The 21477-nt window shown below is 49.0% G+C and overlaps 8 protein-coding genes across 8 annotated transcripts; 3 read left to right on the forward strand and 5 right to left on the reverse strand.

Annotated features, from left to right (window-relative positions):
* Positions 1 to 64: 64 nt before the first annotated feature.
* DEU56DRAFT_759039 (uncharacterized protein) lies at positions 65 to 584 on the forward strand (the record flags this gene model as incomplete). The annotated part of the gene is made up of 2 exons (XM_041350285.1): positions 65 to 136; positions 198 to 584. Coding segments are annotated over 2 exons (459 nt in total), but the record flags the coding sequence as incomplete, so codon positions are not given.
* A 1491-nt stretch (positions 585 to 2075) lies between these two features.
* Positions 2076 to 4751, forward strand: DEU56DRAFT_558976 (MFS general substrate transporter). The gene is made up of 9 exons (XM_041346805.1): positions 2076 to 2585; positions 2645 to 2675; positions 2728 to 2835; positions 2889 to 3002; positions 3057 to 3254; positions 3307 to 3457; positions 3508 to 3657; positions 3724 to 3945; positions 3997 to 4751. The coding sequence occupies exons 1-9, from the start codon at positions 2331 to 2333 to the stop codon at positions 4427 to 4429; spliced, it is 1662 nt and encodes a 553-aa protein (XP_041204776.1). The 5' UTR covers positions 2076 to 2330; the 3' UTR covers positions 4430 to 4751.
* A 120-nt stretch (positions 4752 to 4871) lies between these two features.
* DEU56DRAFT_823326 (uncharacterized protein) lies at positions 4872 to 6240 on the reverse strand. Its single transcript, XM_041354200.1, has 7 exons — positions 6094 to 6240; positions 5954 to 5993; positions 5793 to 5822; positions 5518 to 5740; positions 5363 to 5467; positions 5187 to 5313; positions 4872 to 5131 (listed from the first exon to the last, which is right to left on the reverse strand). The coding sequence occupies exons 1-6, from the start codon at positions 6132 to 6134 to the stop codon at positions 5207 to 5209; spliced, it is 546 nt and encodes a 181-aa protein (XP_041204777.1). The 5' UTR covers positions 6135 to 6240; the 3' UTR covers positions 4872 to 5131; positions 5187 to 5206.
* Positions 6241 to 10232: 3992 nt separating this feature from the next.
* On the reverse strand, positions 10233 to 11931 carry DEU56DRAFT_559178 (uncharacterized protein). The gene is made up of 7 exons (XM_041346806.1): positions 11859 to 11931; positions 11640 to 11809; positions 11363 to 11582; positions 10727 to 11297; positions 10582 to 10671; positions 10382 to 10504; positions 10233 to 10329 (listed from the first exon to the last, which is right to left on the reverse strand). Exons 2-5 carry the CDS (start codon positions 11680 to 11682, stop codon positions 10630 to 10632), a joined length of 876 nt encoding a protein of 291 aa, XP_041204778.1. The 5' UTR covers positions 11683 to 11809; positions 11859 to 11931; the 3' UTR covers positions 10233 to 10329; positions 10382 to 10504; positions 10582 to 10629.
* Positions 11932 to 11944: 13 nt separating this feature from the next.
* DEU56DRAFT_823368 (uncharacterized protein) lies at positions 11945 to 16109 on the forward strand. The gene is made up of 9 exons (XM_041354201.1): positions 11945 to 12510; positions 12579 to 12922; positions 12971 to 13084; positions 13138 to 13683; positions 13732 to 13864; positions 13913 to 14055; positions 14109 to 14268; positions 14319 to 14937; positions 14998 to 16109. Exons 1-9 carry the CDS (start codon positions 12066 to 12068, stop codon positions 15761 to 15763), a joined length of 3270 nt encoding a protein of 1089 aa, XP_041204779.1. The 5' UTR covers positions 11945 to 12065; the 3' UTR covers positions 15764 to 16109.
* A 141-nt stretch (positions 16110 to 16250) lies between these two features.
* Positions 16251 to 16847, reverse strand: DEU56DRAFT_743315 (P-loop containing nucleoside triphosphate hydrolase protein; the record flags this gene model as incomplete). The annotated part of the gene is made up of 1 exon (XM_041349001.1): positions 16251 to 16847. A coding segment is annotated over one exon (597 nt), but the record flags the coding sequence as incomplete, so codon positions are not given.
* DEU56DRAFT_892155 (kinase-like domain-containing protein) lies at positions 16764 to 19234 on the reverse strand. The gene is made up of 9 exons (XM_041356312.1): positions 19122 to 19234; positions 18862 to 19074; positions 18340 to 18804; positions 18092 to 18277; positions 17998 to 18028; positions 17910 to 17947; positions 17643 to 17858; positions 17140 to 17592; positions 16764 to 17092 (listed from the first exon to the last, which is right to left on the reverse strand). Exons 2-9 carry the CDS (start codon positions 18889 to 18891, stop codon positions 16895 to 16897), a joined length of 1617 nt encoding a protein of 538 aa, XP_041204781.1. The 5' UTR covers positions 18892 to 19074; positions 19122 to 19234; the 3' UTR covers positions 16764 to 16894.
* A 333-nt stretch (positions 19235 to 19567) lies between these two features.
* Positions 19568 to 21376, reverse strand: DEU56DRAFT_892157 (kinase-like domain-containing protein). Its single transcript, XM_041356313.1, has 9 exons — positions 21226 to 21376; positions 21080 to 21175; positions 20897 to 21011; positions 20781 to 20837; positions 20529 to 20717; positions 20439 to 20469; positions 20354 to 20391; positions 20088 to 20303; positions 19568 to 20035 (listed from the first exon to the last, which is right to left on the reverse strand). The coding sequence occupies exons 2-9, from the start codon at positions 21094 to 21096 to the stop codon at positions 19805 to 19807; spliced, it is 894 nt and encodes a 297-aa protein (XP_041204782.1). The 5' UTR covers positions 21097 to 21175; positions 21226 to 21376; the 3' UTR covers positions 19568 to 19804.
* Positions 21377 to 21477: the final 101 nt, after the last annotated feature.

Raw genomic sequence — 21477 nt, forward strand, 5'->3', positions numbered from 1 at the left:
TCAAGGTGCCTTCGTGGTGCAAACATTTGGCGCCCACTTCACTGCTATCAACGGCGCTCGCAAGATACATGGACTACTAGACAAGCCGGAAGAAGACTTGAATCCTGCTGGGGGTCTAGCACTGTCATGTGCTGCGGTAATATATTTTTATTTTATTTTCTAATCACACCTCGCTGATCACTCATTGCTACTACTAGGTTGAACGAGCATTGACGCTTATCGCTACTCGTACCATAACCATCGAAATGGTTCTCGCTGCCAAGGGCAAATCTATACCCTTGCCGAAGACGCTCAATCACTCAACCGGCAAAGTCTCCAATCGCCAAACGGGCTTCAATGACGTCACCTGGGGTTCTTCCACGCGCTCATATGTGAAGTCGATCGTGAAAAGCCTCCGAGAGGAGAAGTTCCAAGCCATCATCACTTCTGCGAAGGAATTTTCCAAGAAGAGCCATCGTTCTGGCAACGATAGAGCCGTCGATGACGCTGTGGATGATGAAGACTTCGACGAACGCGCCCAGCTCGTGGACATCTCGGAGTCCGAGTCTGGGTCCGAAGACTCGGATGGCTCTGACGTGGAGTAGTAACATTTGTTCTTGTCATTCTGCCGGTGGTTTGCTTGCCAGCGCTGTATTCACTTACTGACCTGATTCAACTCTGGCAGTTCTTATGATCACGCTTATTTCCTTCGCTTGGCCGTCTTCATTCGCATTTTGTCTTAGTCACCACTTGAATTGATGCTTTTCCTGACCGCTTTGTCTTGATCACGATCTTAATGGTATACATCCGACTTGAACAGTTTTGTGAGTGCTTGAATTGTTCACTTACCTATCAACTGTGTAGAACTTGGGAGTCTTAACTTGAAAGATATGCTTGGATGTTTTTTGCATGGTATGAATACACATGATTCTCACCGCTTTATTGTCTGAATTCTACACTTACCGTTGATTTTGTAACCTTGGGAGCCTTAAAGACAAAATATAAATATATACTTGGACCTATGTGGCTGCTTAGAGCTGAATCCCTCTACTTCTGGTCTGCTTATTTTGATTTAGCTTACAATGTGTCTTTGAGAGAATCTGACATGATGAGTCACACTTAATGTCATTGCTTAACTGTGTACTTATGTCAAGCGCTGATAAGTGTAACAATAAGTCATATTCATCGGAAGACCCTACTTGTTTTAAGCAATGACGTACTTAGCAGAATTCTACTGAATCTTACTTAGAATCACCTTCAAGTCACCATAAGTGTTGTTAAGAAAAATTCCCTTTTTCCTGATGCTGCTGACCGTGCATGGTGGTGTCAAGCACCTTCGCGTCGAGTATCTTCAGGAGCACTGGACCCCATAGTTTTTTTTCTAGCTCTGTTTTCCTTCTCGTTCCTTCAAACATTCACATCACTTTCTTAGTATTTGCACCTGCCTCGCTACTTTTAATTGATTCATTTTCTGTGTGCTACACTACTTTCTCCTTGCTTCCATCAACCCCTCGCCCCTCACCCGCATCATTTTCCTTCCCCTCCCCGCACGATAGCCAGTGTTTTCTTCCCTCCTATGCTTTTTTCAACGTGTCACGTGACTTACGGTTGGTCCTGTAAATGGTCTTCACGTGTCGGACCATTTTTTGGTCACGTGGGACCAAAAAAGGTCGACCCCTTCGTATGAGGAACTTGCCGGTGGAGAAAGTGTGGCCCATTGATTACACAATATAGTATTCGGACATTCAAATTATGGACTACAGGCTACACTGCAGTGGCAAGACTGGTCATTCTGCCAAGTGCTTAGTGTTCATAGCTTCAAAGGTCTACTCAGCGTCTAGCCGCAGGGTAAATTGAACAACAGCGTCGACGTGGCCACATCAGTGCGACAGCCGCAGCCCGCCGGGGCGGCTGTGGTCGCCGTCTGTTACTTACTTGTTGGCCGATTTCAAGTTGACCGTATCTAATCACAAATCCTACAGGACAAATTATCAAGCTGCTATCTCTGGTCGATCAAGTGCAACAAGGCGATTTATATCATAAAATTTCATGAGAACGCTCATCGAACAAAGTCAGCGGAGATCGTCCCCACCGCAACTTAGCGTCACGGAATACCTTGAAGCTTCCCGACATAGCAGCTCCAATGTGGCAGAACCAGGGCAACTTTGCGGAAACTCCAAGGCAGTTCAGCGCCTACTGAGTAAAGTATTATGCCGCTCTCACGGACGGCTACTTGATATAAAAAGAGGCGAACATGGTATAGGGTACTGCCCAGTTGCTCCTCACCTGGCTGTCCCACTCCTTCTTTTTATAAATCATTCACTACTTCTCTGAATACATAGAAGCTCTGGATGGGCTCATCTAGCGAGTCACCCACATCCTCTGATCTGGATGTCGAACATCTCGATCGGCGCCCCACTCTTTCTAACGTACATAGATATACTCTGCTTTTGATCTTCTGCATCACGCAGTTTCTATATACAACTACCAACTCAGCATTGTTCTCCGCTATCCCCACTCTTGTCCGGAAGTTTGACTTCACCCAAAGCCAGTCCGTTTGGATCATCAGTGCATACCAGCTGACTTTTGCATCCTTTCTCCTCATGGTGAGTCCTACCTTTGTCGATCAGTCGACGAAAGTATTTTACCACACACACATTTGCAGAGCGGAAAAATTAGCGATATCTACAATCCTAGTTAGTTTGACCGAGGCTGTCTTTGCGAGCGTCGAATTAACTTTTTATGAAGAATACACCTTCCTAGCCGGAAAATTCATCCTTGGGGTAATCTGTATCGGCCTCGGTTTTGTCTCCGATGGTATCTTATTCCTTGCACTTAGAGCCCTTAGTGGAATTGGTTGCGTTCCTTCGCTGCAGACATTAATTTGAATGCTCATTTGATCATTGCAGCCGCATCGCTCACCGTACCGTCGGCTCTAGCACTGCTCATTGGACTCTTCCCAGAGCCCAAGCATCAAGCAATAGCTATTGCAGCCTTAGGAGCTTGGGGAGCCATTGGCATCGGTGAGTGACCTCTGCCACGCAATGCGATCTAGATATTCACGCTGAATATTTTAGTGCTGGGTCTAATCACTGGTGCCCTTTTCGTCGAATATACCAGCTGGAGCTGGGTATTTTGGTTTGTGTCTGCAGTGATCATACCAACCACGTTCGTTGCTGCGTTTCTTATTCCTCAGCAGAAGCAATCTGCGGTCCGAAAGAGCGGTTTCATCAAATTCAAGAGTCTTGATGTCACCGGAATATCACTTCTCACTGGTCAGTTCCAATTTTAACTCGTCTATTTACACCATGCTGAACACATGGTTAGCTGCCGTTATACTCTTTATATTTGCTGTGACATCAGGCTCCATTGCGGGTTGGGGATCAGCCATGACACTAGTACCTTTGGTCGTCTCCATCGCTACGACTGCTGTATTCTTTTACTGGGAGGCCCTCCAGCCGGTTGGATGCGCCGCCGTGTATGTTTTCTCGATTGTTCAAAGTTTCCCTGGCTTAGACAGATTAACAGACCGTCTTCCACATGGTTCATTCCGAATTTCTCTGTTCTTTTCGGAACGGCTCTTCTGCCATATTTCTGGTGGGCAAACATCTTCACCACGTATGTGCTGCTGTGGCAAGATGTTTACCAATGGAGCGCCATGTCCTCTGCTGTCCACATGTGAGCAAAGGCCGGTGCCTAACGCAGTGTAGTGATCTCACGACGCTAATGTTCTCGTTCTTTCAGGCTTCCAATAGGTATCACCGCCTTCATCTTCACTTTCGCCTATAGAGTGACGTGGCTCAGGAGTCTGAGTGCAAAGTGGGTGATACTTTTCGGCGCACTAATGATGATGGCGGCACTCGTCTTATTCGCCTTTGCCGACGGACCCGACAAGTACTGGTCGCTTGTATTCCCCGGCTTCATCATTGGTTCTGCAGGTGCAATGTTAACCAACATTTCTGCAAAGTGCGTATCCATCTTATCCCCAGAACACGCGTTTTATATCAGCTTCCACAGCATTGCTATTTTCCGAGCTACGCCTCCCTCCATGGCAGGCACCGTCGGCGCCATGTTCAACTGCGGACTGCAACTTGGTTCGGCTGTTGGGTTGGCTGCCGTCGGTTCTATTCAGGCGAGTGTGCAAGAGAGACATGGGGGCCTTGCGGATTATCGAGGCCAGTCTGCTGGTTTTTGGTTCATGCTGGCCTGCATCTCTCTTGCGGCACTGGCTGTTCTAGTCTTCTACCGCACCGACACGGCCCTGAAAATCGCGTCGACCGTACAGGTGCCTGTGGTGGAAGTGAAACACATTTCAGTGACGTTGCGAGGGGGGTTGAACCCTTGGCATGAGGGAGAAGCGAAGGTGGAGTCGTTGGATGTGACGAAGGAAGACACGCAGAGTTATCTGCGCTTCTCGCTCCATGGCTCGAGGGTGGGGGAGGTAACATGAAGGGGCACTAAGTTCTGAGGATAACCGCGTTCTTCAGACTAATTTAGACTCGTAGGGGTCTCTTTGCCTGCCTCAGTATTTTTGTTGAGGTGGGTGGTGGAGCATGGGAGGGGTCGTAATATGGAGCTATATTTGCTCGTTTGTTTTAATCCTGGTCAAATATGACACGCTCTGCTTGAGTGTTATACTACATACAGTATGTTTGAGCAGATGAGGGTTCGTATTTAGTTTGCATGTTTGTTTCAATTGCTGGTTATTTACCTACATACTAAGTAACTCATCATTGTAGAGTACGTCTAGAAAAACGGGGCACGAACGTCATCTGCTGCAAGGTTAGGGTTGAGATGTCTTAATAACATCGGTATCGTTAGTTGTCGGCCATACGCTACAAAGCGCTATCCGCTCCCAAATGCATGAAACTAGTCAGCCGTAGGCAGACCAAAGAAGGAAGACAGTCGTTCCTTCTATATCTGGAAATGCACTACAATGGGTGGTGGTGCTTCACGATCGCGAAGACGAGGACATAGAAATGGATATATCTGAACATACAAGTACAAGCTGAATCATGGTAGAATTCAGACTAAAAATGAGATTGAGAAGAAACACACTCGGTGTGTGGAAGTAGAGTTTAGATATGGAAGAGTCAAACGAGCATGAAACGCATGATATGATATCGATGTCCGAGGGATGATATGTGAAGAGCTGGTAGCGCATGGCCTCAGCTTATTTTCGATAACTAGGAAGGGAATGTACGTGCCAGAGATGATCAATATTTGATCAATAACCGCGGCCATAACTACCTGGATTGCCATTTCCACCTTGCTGACCATAACCTTGCTGTCCACCGTAGCCAGTCGGAGCAAACCCGCCTCCATAGCCTCCGCCTTAAAGGCTATGTTAAGAACGGAAAGAAAAATGTGAAATAGTGCCCACCTTGGTAGCCGCCATAACCACCTTGACCATAGCCTGGCTGGCCTCCAGCAAACCCGCCTTGACCTCCGTAGCTAGGTTGCTGACCGTATCCAGCACCACCACCACCTGAAAACGTGTTCAGCACGCTTGTTAGGTCTGCGGCAAAGTCTACAAACCAGAATAGCCGCCACCACCGCTGTAGCCTCCTCCAAATCCTGCACCACCGCTGCCTCCAGCTCCGGAGCTGCGGGGATTAGCGAGATTTACTTTTATCCTCCTGCCGTCAAGCTCCTGCTCATTCATGTTGGCAATAGCATGGTTTGCTTCCTCAGTCGTCCCGTAGGTGACAAAGCCAAAACCCCGCGAACGACCGGTGTCGCGGTCACGCATGACGATAGACTGAACGTTGGATCAACTCAAAAAGATAAACTCGGCAAGATAACTCGCGCACATCAAGCACTGGTCCATAATTGCCGAAAGCCTATATTGTGCAATGGTCCCAAGACCGAAAACGCGTAAGAACATGCATCTCGAAACAATTTCAGACGAAGATGACATAGCGAAGCAGCCCAAATCAACATGCCCCGCCAGTCACAATCGTATATAACTGACATTGCGCAACGTGTCATCAGTGGTGTTCCAACTCAAATTTCTACATGGAGAAAACAAGAAAGTAAACGAATCAGTTTCGCTCCCCTCCGCCGCGAGACGGGAGAAGCGCTGGTAAATCAAGTCAGACAATATAGACTGACCCAACGTAGATTTTTGCACTTGATTGTGAAGGCGAAGACATAGTGAGGGGGATCACTGGTAATACAATAGAGTCTTGAAACTGTTACACGAGACCTGAACGAAACGGAGACCAAGACACAGAGCAACGGGACGTGGAGGTTCGAAAGAGAGTTTGAACGAAAGGAATTTATCGACGATCGGCCCTTATATTCGAGCCCCTTTATTTCAAACTCCGGTCTGAACTCTAACACTGCACTCTAGACTGATTTCCTTTTTAAGCGACCATTTGATCGAGCTACCTCCGCCACCTAATTAAGAACACCACAAAGAGTCGTTTTCAATTGTACTAAGCGAGCGGTAAGTATATGTTTTCTCTCACGATACATAGACTTTAAAACATTCAACCACTCAGTCAGTTACAAGGTCAAACAAATTGTCCTAGAGTCCTATTTCACAAATCCATCAACACGAACAAAAGGAGCTAGGCTTATCAAGTATGAAACGGAGACTGCCATCGTCTCTTATCAGACGCGCTTCTCCATGCCGGTAATGACAAGCTTGACGGGCTACACATCTCTCACAGTCTATCAGGCTCGCTTTAGCAACACAAGACGCGAACCTGACAGACGACGTCGCGAAGAGCTGCTCACGCACCTTTGAAGGTCCTCGACGCTCGGCATTTTCCGAGCCAGAAGGATTTCCGCGGCGTTGAAGAGGACTTGGCAGACTGTTATCAACGAATTGGTAGGTGCGGGTATGTGCAACGAGTATTTTTCGGCCCGGATCCATCAGTGATGGGGCAGGGGCACAAGGTCTCGTGGACGCACGTTCCGAATTCGCTCAGTACCTGAGAGTCAAACAAAAAATTGAGGGTGAGTTCAATTTCAAAACAACGTTATTCGTCGACTTTCATCTCCATCCTAGCACTCTTCTCCCGCCGTTCGCGCACGGCTTATTTCCCGCATCATCTCGCTAGATGACTGGGATCCAAAGAACTGTTGCAACAACATCACTATCAGTCACCTGTTCTGTTTCAGATTGACATAGGAGCTGCGCCCTTCCTCAATATTCTTTTTAGCTCAGGTTCTCTATGTTCTCTTGGTCTGCGCTTGTTTTGTTTCGGGGTCGGTATATTACTCACAGCCATTGGTCAGTTACGCCTTTTTCGCCGATGGTTGCAGGTCCCAGGAGGCCCTTCCCTCTGTGCGTCCACGGCATCTACCGCACCACCTTGTGCCTGCCGGGTTCTGCATGGTCCGGCCACACTAGGTGAGAAAATTGTCACTTCACAATTCACCTGCTTGCAATTTCGTATTCGTGAACCGCCCTTTGGTTACGCCTTGTTGCGAACACGGATGCTGGAGCAACCGACCAGATTCACAATGTAGACGTCCACACCACAGCAGTTGTTATTAGCGCCGAAATTTTCACAAGTACGTGCCCGTCTGACAGCGCTCTCATTCAAAAACTTGAAATCGCTCGTGGGATCCGGCATTTCCTGATCTTGACCTTTTGGTATTGCGTGATTCTAGCAGTTGAAGAGGTGACTGAATGTCCAAGCGCACTCGGGACGCAGCTGCCAAAGGTAGAAAGACCTCATGCACTCGGCTGATGTGGAACCGTCAAATTTAAACATTGTCACAACATCCGCCGAACGGTAGTATAATGTCATTCTCCAGTAGCTTTCGGCTGAACCCACCTGCCAAAGAATAGATCAAACTAAAATTGACACCGTGACATCCGCACATGGCTCTCAGGCTTTTTTTGTTTGGAAAGGAACGGGACAAACATACAATTGGTCTGGCCAGCGAGCGCGCGGCCTGTCAACCTGCCACCCATGGCGCTCGCATCAAAGCCAACGACGTGGTAAGTGGGTGGCATGCGCTGAATCGTCATGATCAGAGTAGATCAGAGTTAAGTTTGTTACAATCTGCAGTATAGCCAGCCAATTAAAACCTTCCGTCGTTCAAATCAGGGGGAAATTCATTTGCGCCAGGTCGGCAAGCACCGGATGGGCTGGGGCATGATTTGATTCTCGATTCATATGCTGCGGGCTTATCCGCGTGGCCACCTGTACATGCCCCTCCCGAGCGCTTTGTACCGGCGATCATGCGGCTGTGCCAGTATCCGGAATGTTGGATCCAGCATACGCAGTCCTTTGATTCCAGCGGTACCAACGTGAACATTTGCTCCGAGTCCCGCATGTATTGATTCATAGCTGGTAAGATTTTACGCGGGATTATTGTATTAAATAACAATGACTCGTCCAGAGTCACAGCGCACAGCATCCAATCTATGAAAAGAAATTGATCGACCACTTACCCGTCTCTCGTTCTGTGAGGGACTATATATTTGTAGGTGATGATCAGTTCTAAATGCTCCATTGAGCCCGTTCAACACGGCGAAGCTTGTACCAGGCTCCAGTGGTTACTTATCCATCATACTATGATAGTAATGGAGACGAGCGCTGTTTTCACGACCCAAAGGGTTAACAGATCATCCGATTCTGGGAGGAGGTGACTCTTGTGCATTCTACACAATTTCTCTCACTCTCAGGTGACACTTCGCAGCACAATTGTGACAGATAAGTTTAGTGCGACGTCCGACGAGTGATGACTAGACCTTGACTGAGTTCATCTGATTGCCGACAAGGGCCAGTATACCACGTTCCTCGCAGGGTCACAAGTCGACGTCTTGATTACATTTTTTCATTCCAGTGTAGACGTCAAGCGCCGAACGGACCCAAGGCTTTGAAGGCCTGTGAGATAAGCATGCAAAAGTTAACTTGAACTTCACGTGCGCAATGAATAAATTGAAACTGCAACACCTGTACCTGTACGACTGATCAAAGGCAGCCAACTTCGAGTTCCAAATACTCATCCCAAGTACTCGTCAGTCCAGAGATGCAGAAGGGGAATATGCGGGGAATCCCGTTCAGAAAGCGAGGCGATTCAAGTCACAGGGGGGTGCAGCAACGATGGAAGCGCAGCATATTGATATGACAGATACCCTGCGTGCACAAGAGTTTACCTATGTAGCAAATTGTTCTTGTTCTTGCAGCTCGGCTAGGAGGAAGGTCTAGGGACCAAGACAAGGCAAGGTAAATCGGATCATGACAATTAATTCGTGACAACTCACACTGATATTTCCAGTCGACAACAAATGCTAGTGCTACAAGTCACTCAATCACTGGGTGAACTGGTACTGGCATTGATATTGAGAAACGAGATCGAGTGGCTTCAGCTTCACCAGGCATTCGATAATGACAATCTGGACTTGGATCTGGAAGTTGCGTGTAGCATCGAGATGTAAGTACCGACAAGTCTAGAATAGCTTCTAGCGATATCATGTTCAACGTACTACTCACTTGAAGGTCGTCCGAGCCAAGTCAAATCAAGTCAAAAATATCTTGTAATCTCGAGTAAGTAGTCACTTCGCTGGAAGCTAGGTTTTCATATACCAACGAGAGATCCAGATGCCAGAGTAGCCCGCGACAGTCCTCAGCCATGCGATCGGTCTTAAATTCTGCGGAGATCTCTCTTCTCCTCTCCTGTAACTGATCATGATCGTCGTGTCGTATAAACCTGATGATCGCTAGTACTTACCACTGTCCCATCTGCTTCTATAATGTACTCCCCACTCCTGCTCCCCGCTCCCACTTCACTGACGCATATGTTACTTCCAGATCAAGATCAATTTGTGAGTGTGGATAGCTCCCAGCGATGCCAACGTACCACGCACCTGAAGGACATCATATTAGAGTCAAGATCAAATATAAAATATAAGACATGAAATATGATCACCGATGAATGAACGATTCAAGATTCTTGCAAGCTAGGCGGTTCGAGTTGGGGGATGGATCGATCAAAAGTTGGCTGGAATTGGACTATCTGTGCATGATGGTGGACTATCCGCGCGTAATGGTGGACCATCTGAACACGCACTTGACTATCTCTCCACACATTGGAGTATGATCTCCTATCCAGACTCTTTGTATAGGTAGGAGATAATAGTCCAATCGTAGCGATGACGTGCGTGTTCGTTTCGTCTTGCTGGAAATACGTTGATGTTCGATAAAAGGTGAGGTGTCATAAACTCAAGTCGGTGCGTCGTCGCACTATGTAGTTCTAGGAAAGACAGCGGGGGGACTTGAAGGGTCCAACGAACGCCCAAAATTGGGTGTAGTGTATACGTTATTCAGAATGGAATGGGGTGGTCCGAGCATTATAAAGTTCCTCTTTGATGCGGAAGGTAAGCTAAGGCCCTAAGATGCAGTAAGTGTGAAAGTTAAGGTTGGTGTTAGCTTACATCGTGGGAGGGCGGTGGGCGCTTTGGCAAGAAGGTCTTGCCCCGATCAGTGCACCCGAACAAACTTTCGTTGAAATCGGTTTATCGTCTTGTGAATAGTGTATGATCCATAGGCAAAGGCTACTGATACATCGCGCGTCGGTCCGTATCGTATCCTGCAGGTTCATACTTGTCAGAAACCAAAGAATATGTATACTTACCGAGTTTCCCGCAACTGACGCCCGCACGAGTGCTCTGACTGACTTGGTTCAACACCATACATGTATGGGCGCGGAGCGACCGGCCCCGTCCTGATAAGCAAGATTGAGTCAGACTAACTTTTGTGATGTCATCCGTCCGGCGTACACTTGATCCGATCCGATGGAGAAGTGAACCCGGGCATGGGAGATGAGCCCGAGGTAGATCATGACCGAGGAGTCGGGATTTATGGGATTTCTTTTGTTCGATTCCTGCATGGAAGTCGTACGTGTGAGCAGGTACAGGCACGCGGCGATGAACGGGAGGTGAGGCCTTGAGCGATGGGGACGAGAGACGCAAGTCAGGGATGGGGTGCGTGGGGATGTGGAGGGTCGATCTGGCACAAGTAGATAAATGTGGAGGATCGGGTCCTGGTCCCTCGAGGGGGGTGGCGTAGATTGGCATTGGGGGTACCCGCGGAACGTCAATCAGGATCAAGGTTAACGTGATCCGAGATTGGTGGCATAGGGGGTAACGTGAATCGGTGATTGAAGCGGGATGGATGTACGTGAGTGACGCGCGAACGTATGATGAAATGTCAGCACGAAGAAGTATTTCGAAACGCGATATGTTTGAATGCCGGGGAATGGGTGGGTGGGGGATGAGCGGTAGTATGCTCGAGCGAAGAGGATAGCGAAGAGGATGGATATTAGGCGTGAGTAGATCATAGTTATATATACTTGGACCCGTTGGGCCGTTGGCAGTGAATTCGGGTTGGGTTGTACCAGATTGAGCAAGACTTACAGCATCAGTGGAGTGACGTAGTAGGGGCTCCCTTTACATAGTAGGGATCCCTGGACTCGAGTAGACAGCGACCTCGGGGAAGAACTGTGGGCCCGACATTCGCGCGCTGTCGCCAAGCCCTGTGTTGTGAACGTTATCGGAAGACGAGTGATAGAGAACGGAGAGAAATTGATTGTACCTTTCGAAACATGGCAAAACGACGAAAGATGACTTTGAAGGGCTGGACCACGATGTGACCATGAGGAGGGTTGTTATGATCCGAGTGGATGAGACGTACTATATGTACCGTCGCACAACCGTCGCAGTAGTTGCGCAGTCATTTCACGCTTATCAAAAGAACCACGCTGAAACGACGAGGCTCATCGATAAAGGTTTGCCACGTGTATGGCTCGATAATTCGAATTATTTGGCCGAGTTCTATGCCCGGGTTTTAATTCGTGTGCAGCGCTGGTATAAGTCATCGCCCGACTTTTGGTCGTTAATCAGTTAAACTTACCAACTTTGCGCCAATCGTTTACTAGTGAGTGAGTTTGGTTGACGTGCCTCCGTGTTCGCGTGTGCCTCATGTTGTGACTTCACAGAGGTTACACAGCCACTAGCTTATATCAAAAGCCGACTCCTCATCAAAAAAAAATAATCGGTAACGCTTCCTCGGCAGGCCTCTCTTTTGTATCTTAGCCTCCAAGTGTAGCCCACGACGACCATGCCCCCAGTCGTCGTCGCCGCTGCCCTTCTCATCGCTGTCCGAGTCGCGTCTCCTTCCGTTGTCCTCTTAGCCACTCTCTCCCTCATCTCAACTAAGCGCCTGTCTCCGCCATCTCCCAGTCCAATAACTCCCGTCGTCGTCACATCTCGCATTCCACGGAGAACTCTCATCTTAGCCCTCCTCACTCTTAGTGCATTCACTTTCCTTGCAGATGGCCTCGCATACGTTGCCTATGCTGTCCTCAATAAACTTTGGCCTAAAGCCACTGGTATAGAGATCGCAAGTCTTTTGGGTTTGCTAGCGTATGCCGGTTTGGCAGCACTTGGCGCATGGAAAGACGCAAACGACGTCGAGATATGGAATCGCAGACGCGTCAAGGTCGCAATAGCATTCGCACTCGCACTCGACATCCTTCAGGCCGTCCTGTCCTTGAAGGGAACAGGTCCGTTCTTCGCTTCTATTAATTCAATTCATTTACCTCATCATATCAATCTAACCCTTTTTTGTCAGACCCCCATCATATTTGTACCTCACCGCTCCGGTCGTGCGTCCCGAATCTTTTGCACGGTGTCCTACCCCTCGCGCGCGTACTTGCACTCGTCCCTCTCCTCGTTGCACTCTTCTTCCCTCGCGTCGTTTACCTTTCAGCTCAATCAAATGGTTACACAGAAGAAGCCAACGAGACCGCTCCCCTCATGTCACAACATGTCCCACACGACTCGTTGCTGTTGCAACCAGAAGACGCGGACCCTGACGGCCCCAGTAGCACCGCCAAATACGGCACTTTTGTGTCCAGAAGCGGCCCCACCACCCGCTGCGCATCACCAATTCCAGGCGTTCGGGAGCCAAGCAAGGTCAGTTGCGCTCTCACTCATCCTATACACAACTCATCTCATCCACAGACAACCCCCCGCGAAGTAGCCGTCGATCCTTCATGGCGCGAACTCTTCACCCGCATATCCCGCCTCACGCCCCATCTCTGGCCCTCCCACTATCCAAAGCTGCAATTCATCGCAGTACGTACACCACACTAACCCATCTAATTAACCACTAATTATTCCCTTTCCAGTTCATCTGTTTCCTCATCCTCATCCTTGGACGCATCGTGAACGCATTGCTCCCTCTCACACTCGGCGCCCTCATCACCACCTTCGACACACCCGGCAAAACCCCCTTGCCCTTATTCGGCGCTAGTCCATGGCCATACCTCATCACCTACGTCGTCCTCCGTTTCCTCGCCTCCTCAGGCGGTCTCGCAGCCATCCGCGACGCACTCTGGATCCCCCTCATGCAATACTCTGACCGCAGCATGTCAATGCTCTCCTTCAACCACATCCTTGCGCTCTCCCTCAGCTGGCACACAAAACGCAAGACCGGCGAGTTACTCCGCATTCTCGACAGGGGAAGTGCGGTCAACCGCGTTGGAGAGCTTATCGGGTTCACGGTGGTGCCTGCACTCGTGGACGTGGTCGTGGCGCTTGTGGTGTTTGTGGTGAGGTTTGAGCCGGCGTTGGGCGCGGTGGTTGGCGTTGTGATGGTATCTTATATTTGGGCGAGTGTGTTGTTGACGAGGTATAGGACTAGGATACGGAGGCAGATGAATGAGCGGGATGTGGTGAGTCTTTTTTGTGCCGCTTTTTGGGGTTGGTATTGATGGGCGCAGGTTACGCGTGGGATCCATACGGATTGTCTGCTTAATTACGAGACCGTCAAGTATTTCGGTGGGGAGGAGTATGAGGCGCAGAGGTATACGGAGGCGATTGGGGAGTATCAGACTTTGGAGAGGAGGGTTGTTCGTGAGTGTTGTGTTCTTCTATCTCTTCACGTGCTGATCACACTTGTAGTTTCTCTTAACCTCTTGAACCTCGTGCAGACGCTCATCATCACCACCGGTCTCCTGATCGGTTCGTTGATCGTCGCATCGCGCATCACAAAGGGTCAGAGCGATACCAGCGACTTTGTTGTATTCATCACGTATTATGCACAGGTGGGTATCCTCTTGTGTCCCTCCTACGGCAGAGAACTGACGAGTGATCCTAGCTCTACTTCCCCCTTTCGAACCTGGGCGGCGTATACCGCGCGATCAACCAAAGCCTCGTCGACACCGAGAAACTCCTCCACCTCCTCAACGAGCCGACTGAAGTGGTCGATGCACCTGACGCCAAGGAACTAGTAGTCACAAACGGTGAAGTCGAATTTGGTAAGTACCCCTCTCTCCCACCTCCCTCTCTCACACTAACCATCCCCCAGACAACGTCTCCTTCTCCTACGACGACCAAACCTCCGCGCTGCACAACATCTCCTTCAAAGTCCCCCGTGGCGGGCGCGTCGCGCTCGTCGGCGAGTCCGGCGCAGGCAAAAGCACACTCCTCCGCCTCCTCTACCGCTTCTACGACCTCCAACCCGGCCAAGGCCGTATCCTCATCGACGGCCAAGACATCCGCACAGTGACACTCTCCAGCCTGCGCCGCGCAATCGGCGTCGTCCCTCAAGACCCCGTGCTCTTCAACGCAAGCATCGGGTACAACATCGCGTATGGCCAGCCGTCTAGCACGCCTCCGCCTGAGAGCACGATCGTGGCTAGCGCACAAGCTGCGCAGATGCATGATCGGATTATGAGTTTCCCTGAGGGGTATGAGACGAAGGTTGGGGAGAGGGGTGTTAGGCTGAGTGGGGGGGAGAAGCAGCGAGTGGCTATTGCTAGGACTATGGTGAAGAACCCACGGGTGTTGTTGTTGGATGAGGCGACTAGTGCTTTGGATAGTGCTACAGAGAGGGGCGTGATGGAGGGTGCGCTTGGGAGGCTTGTTGATGGGAGGAGCTGTTTGAGTATTGCACATCGGTTGAGTACGATTCGGGGGGCTGATTTGTGGGTGTTTTTTTTCTTCCCCCTGACGCGGTGCTGATTTAATTGTTTTTTTTTGTAAAGGATTATGGTTCTCAAGGACGGACGGATCGTTGAACAGGGCTCACATAGGGAGCTTCTTGAACTCAACGCCCTCTTTGCATCCATGTGGGCAGACCAGATCAGCGCATCTGAGGATCCTAAAGGCACAGCTGGATACGATGTCGACGACGACGCACCTGTCGTAGATATCCCCGAGTCCGACACGCGGAGCACAGCAGTTGCCATCGACTCCCCTCAAGTAATCGCAGCGCCTCTCCCCTCTAAACCCGACATACCCACAAGTGCCTCATCGCCCATTTCGTTCCCCATGTCTTACGACGCCCCACAAGCATTCCCGACGACTGCATCCAATTCCGACTCGCGCTCGATCCAGAGCCACCCAGAGCGCTCTGCGATACCTGCGCATATGCAGGGTGCGAGTGGGCATGTCCACAGTGCAAGCGCGCATATCCAAGGTGCGAGCGTGACGTTTGATCCGAGGACGGCTACGCCTCCGCGTGCGGCCTCTCCTGAACCGAGACGGGCGCTTTCGACGCATAATATCCAGAGGCTTGCGAGGAAGATCAGCTTGAGCGGGAAAGCGCCAAAGTTGCCTGGTGTGTTGAGGCGGGATACGAGCTTGCGGGACGCGGTGTCTAGTGGAAGTGGTGGGAGTGGGAGTGGTGCGGGTGGGAGTGCGTCTACGCCTCCTGCTAGTGGAAGTGCGAGGGAGAGTGTGGATGAGCCGCAGGTTGAGGTTTTGTCGAAGAAGGAGGAGAAGAAGAAGAAGAGGAAGAGTTTCATTTGAGGGTATTCCTTTTTCTTTTCTGTCTTTTTTTTGTCGTTGGCGTTTCGTTGTCTTCGGCATCGGTTTTCAGCATCGTTTACAGCGTTTTCTAGCGCTGCGTTGTTTTCCAGCGTCGTTTCTTTTCATTTTCTTTTATTCCCTTGTCATGTTCCAACCACTTACTTTTGACGACCCCTGCGACGACTCACATCATCATCTCATCTTTTGACATGCATTATGACGACAAGACTTGTGACTTTTGGATCTTTGTGCTCACTGTTTTTCGATGCATATACATATACACGTACACGTTGTATCACTCGGTCGAATGTTTTGTCACATATATGCATGGTTCTTGCATTGTTAACTTGCTCTGATGCTTGTAGGGTGTTAAATGGTTTGTTGTGAGCGTGCGTTTGTCTATTTTGTACATATATATATTGCTGTGCCAGTAGTGAATTATCCATACCCTGCAGACTCGAACAGAATTCCTACTACATGGTAAGTACTAGCGGATTCGTGGAAGGTTGTTCCTGATCAGGGCTTTGACATCCTCACAAGATTGATCGTAGAGATATATTTGGCTTCGATTGAGGTAATCCTTGGGTAGTGTGGTGACGCATGCATGTTTAGTAGAGTCCGGAATACCGAGCTTTTCGAGTGTAAGCGCATTTTTTGTCCACCAGGTCTCCAAATGTCCCCTCCAATTGTCCAAGTGGGTGACAACCACTACAACGTGCACGTTTCCCACTTCCTGCTTGAAATTGTTAAAGTTGCGACAATGGGATTTCTTCAGGCCTCTTGTTCCTGGTATGCAGTACACCAGGAGGTCTAGTTCACTCGGTGTCCTCTTCATCATCATCGCCAAGTATGCTTTGAGTTTCTTCTGCGCTGGCTTGTCCGGAAGGAAGCCCCAACGCCCCTCTTCGAGACCCACTGTATCGTGCACCTGGCAATATTGCTGTTGCCCGAGGTCGCACTTATACTCTTTTTCTACCCTTGTGCAACCGGTCGTGTCGTTCGAGACAGGAGCATGAGCCCCGGGGCAAAGCATGTTAATGAGTGAGCTTTTCCCCGCCCCCGATTGACCAATGATGACCACGTTCCTCAACGTCTGACTCTAAAAATGTATCAGTATCATGAAGACACCAACTAGTGGAATGTAGCCTTTGGGGGAGTCGGCACTGATCGATTTGAGGGTCTCAATGTTTGGGCGATTTTCCAGTGATCGTCAAGGAGGTTGTCGTCTGAGGGGATATTCGCAGCCTGCTCGCCTGCTTGTAGGTTGGTGACAGAGTTTCTCCCCACCCCAGATCGACCAATGATGACCGCTTTCCTCAACGTCTGACTCTGAAAATATATCAGTATCATGAAGACCTCAACTGGTGGAATGTAACCTTTGGGGGAGTCGGCACTGATCGATTTGACGGGCTCAATGTTAATGTTTGGGTGATTTCCCAGGGATCGTCAAGGAGGTTGTGAACTGACGGGATATTCATGATGTTTGCGGGAGTCGAGTAATCCGACGAGCCCGATGTTTGTGTAGATCGCCAGTCATTGTCAAGGAGGTTGTCGTCTGCGGGGATATTCGCGGCCTGCTCGCCTACTTGTAGGGAGCTTTTCGTCATTCCACTCTCTCCAAAAGTGGTGGTGTTTGTCGTTGCAATGATTCGAACGACCTCTGGCGCCTCTGGGCGATTCGCTGGGTCCCAAGACCAGCATTGTTGAATCAAGTTCCAGGGATCGTCAAGGATGTTGTCGGGACGTGCAGGAGTCGCTTTTTTCGAGAGCTCGATGATGATCTGATGTGGAACTTTCTTTTCTTTCCATGGTGCAAAACCCGAGACGATCTGAGAGGAAAAGCTTAGACTAAAGCTGCAGAAAAACACAGGTATCGCACATAGAACATGACACTACCAAAAGAATACACATCACTCTTAAAATTCGGTCGTACAGGGTCAGAATCGATTCCAATGACTTCAGGCGCGCGCCATTGAGGATTGAAGTTGCGGCCTGCGGTCGTCGTATTCAACTGCGACTCTACGTCCCCTGCGATTGTTGCGAGGCCAAAATCTGTGAGACGTGGATGTCCTAAATCATCGATGAGCACGTTCCCCTGAGTTTCATGAATGAGTGCAACATCCCATAGAGAGCAGACAAGACACACAGGATGAAGGTCCCCGTGAACGACACCCTCGGAGTGAACTAAACAGGCATTAAGAATAAAACTAACAACATAATAGACATGTACAAACGATACTCGAGGCCATCAGCGACGCCCTTGGCCTAAGTAGCATGAAAATCAATAAATAATTTGATGAGTTTAATTGCTGTGCATGAGGGACTCACTAATTCGACTTGAGCGGATGCGGTAATTGTGCCTTGCCGCTCGAGGTACGTATATAATGTCCCAGAGGACATCCATAGGGAAATAAGAGCCGGAAATTGAGAATCTAGGACGTTTGCGATGCCAAGTAGCGGGACGATAGTCGAATGTTTGAGTTTAAGCCACACCCTGAGTTCTCGACGTATCCCCTACATATATATGCCATTAACGAATTGTGATTCGAGTGGGGACACTTCATCAGAAGACTGACTTTTTCAAGTTTATCCGTAGCTCTCCCAGGATCAATCTTAAATATCTTCACTGCGACCTGATGGTTATTAGACGGACAATTGATGGGCCGGGACAAGTTGGTCAGACAAACCTCCATCGTGCCTTCGCTAGACTTGATAGTGCGCCGATAAACTACGCCAAAGGAACCAGAATCACATGGAGGTTCACCCGAATTTAACGTCTCAGAAATTTGAGATGTGAAGTCGCGAGGGATATCTACATTGCCTGATAAAGCCTTCAGTTCGCTGTTCAAGAAGTCTATGATCATAAAGGCAGATGGACGAGACCCCTCGGCTGACCAACACGTCGTGATCACATTCCAACGTGAGTCCGTCATATCGGGCGAATCCGATGTCGCAGGACGCGGAATGCACACTCCTCTACGAATGTTTTCAAGCACTGTAGAGTCATCGTTCGTATGCCAAGGAATGTCCAGAGTTAACACCTGAGTATAGCTGATCGTGATCAACAGTGAATACATATTTGCTAATTTCGGACTCACGTGGAACGTGACACAACCAAAAGAATACATGTCGGTCTGTTTGGTCGGGCTGCCGCCATTGAGCAACTCAGGTGCAGTCCACCTGGTTGCTTCACGTCGAACATTTGATCCTTGGATACGGTTACTTAAACGGCCGCCAAGAATTGTCGCCAATCCGACATCCGTGAGACACGCGCGGTATTTCCCTTCCTGGATATCCACCAGAATATTGGACTGGATAATTCTGTCAGTAAAGATTCACGTGAAGAAATTCAACAAACACTAGTGATGTCTCCATGGACAATATCAAAACCATGGACTAATGGCAACCATATCAGTCGAGGGAAAATATGAAGAAAAGGAAGACAGACGATACTCAAGTCCAGACGCCGTCCCGAGAAGCTAGTGGATACCACCAAGGATGATTCAGTCTAGATACGTTACAAGTAAACAGTGGCTCACCAAATGTAATTTCAACTCGATGCTCAATTGAGCGTCCTTTTCCTCGATGATACAGCGGAGCGTGGTCTCAAACCAGGGATAGACAACGGCTGGAAATGACCCGAAATCTCTTGTCGTTCCAAGAAGAGGAACAATGTGTTCATGCGCGAGGACAGCCAAGACCTTGACTTCGCATAGAAATATCTAGCAATCAACATTTAAGGACGTACAGAGTGCAGAGGAATTTTGGAATTCTCACCTCTAATTCTTGATCGGAAAGACTAAACTTGATCACTTTCACAGCAACCTGCGGTCAAGATAGTCAACACCCACACGTCACGCCAGCATTAGCCGAACCTTGATACGCCCCGTTGGTTGTTTGCATTCACATTTGAAAACGTTTGCAAAGGCACCTCCGGCGAAATAGCCGTCGATTTTCGAAATAATCTGACCCGTCAAATCCATTGGTTTATTCGAAATAGACGCCTGAAATTGAATGTATCAAGATTTGTCACCGAATGAGTTACTTAGGTTGCCGAACCTGCGAGGCTTCGATTGCAGACGGATTGAAATAATCAAGAACTTTTTCAGCCTCTGGGCGATGCCCCGGCTCCCATGACCAGCATTGTTGAATCAAGTTCCAAAGACCATTAGGGATGTTCTTGGAACGCGTGGGGGTGGCTTTGCATGACAGCTCAATGGAGATTTGATGTGGATTTTTTTTCTCTTTCCATGGTATGTCCCCTGAGATGATCTGGGTGAAAAATGCTTAGGATGGGGCCACAGAAAGACAAAAGAGATCGCACAAAGAAAATGACGCTGCCAAGGGAATAGATGTCACTCTCGAAAGTCGGTCGTTCAGGCCCACACTCGATTCCAATGACTTCAGGCGCACGCCATCGAGAAATGAACTCAAGTGCCTCGGTCGTCGTGGTCCACTGCAACTCTTGGTCCCCTACAACGGTAGCAAGACCGAAACCTGTGAGACGTGGATTCCCTGAGGCATCGATCAACACATTTCCCTGAGGCTTGCAAATGAGTGCGACATCTACAAAGAAACGATCATACATACGGGATGAAGGTCTCCATGAACCACATTCTCCGAGCGAACTAGGCAAGTATTAACAGCTGAAACAACTACACAGAAAGCGACGAACGATATTTGACGCCACGAGCAACGCCCTTGATCTAAGTAGCGTGTGAATGAACACGTGTGTCATGTGATTGATGTGAATGAGTGGGCTCACCAATTCAACTCTAGTAGAAGCAGTGAGGATTGCGGCTTTGTCCTGGAGGTATTCATGTAACGTCCCCGAAGGCATCCATTCCGAAACGAGAGCCGACAACGGATAATCGAATTTTGCGATGCCGAGTAGTGGCACGATATAAGTCGATTTACTTAGCTTAAGCCACACCATGAGTTCCCGGTGCAAGGCCTACATAGACCGGTGCAGAGGGAAGTGTCATTTGAGTCGGTCAACTCCAATTGGAAAACTTACTTCCTCAAGTTCTTCCAAACACCTCTTAGGATGAATCACGAATACCTTGACTGCAACCTGGTAGATGTGATATGCGCGAGTTCGTCATGGTGTTGCTTAGACAGACTGTCACAGACCTTCGTTTTGCCCTCATTGATGACACATCGATAAACCTGACCAAAGGAATCATTTGCAACTGGAGATTCGAGCTTGATTTGAGATGCAAAGTCGCGTATGGTCACAGAATTGCCGCTGCAGACACCGATGTTCATGAAGGCTGTCAGATGACACATATGATGGAGCCAGATGGACAGACTCACTGCAAAATTTCCCCCATGACTCGGACGTGGGCTGGGCGCCGTATAGCTATTATACAAGTGGCCGTGTGCAACGAGATCTAAAGTTGTGCCGTAGTACTTGCGTTTATAAGGACAGCCATACCGCGAGGCAATAACCCTAGACATACGTAATATTATGCCTCGCGGTTGGGTCAAGGTCAACTTGCAATCCCATCTTGAGAGTCTCTCCCAAAAAATCTTATTTCCAAATTGTCCGTCCACAGCTGCGAGGTCGAGGGACTGATTTTAAGCGTAATAGTATGAAGTACATCAAAGTTGTGACCGACAATAACCGGCATCCCAATTACCAATGAAATCTTGCCAAGGCGCTGATTAGTCAATATTATTTATAGGCCAAGTCTGTATTCAAACTCGCATCC

This window comes from Suillus clintonianus, assembly GCF_016758775.1.
Source record: "Suillus clintonianus strain FC179 chromosome Unknown DEU56scaffold_82, whole genome shotgun sequence".
NCBI lineage: Eukaryota > Fungi > Basidiomycota > Agaricomycetes > Boletales > Suillaceae > Suillus > Suillus clintonianus.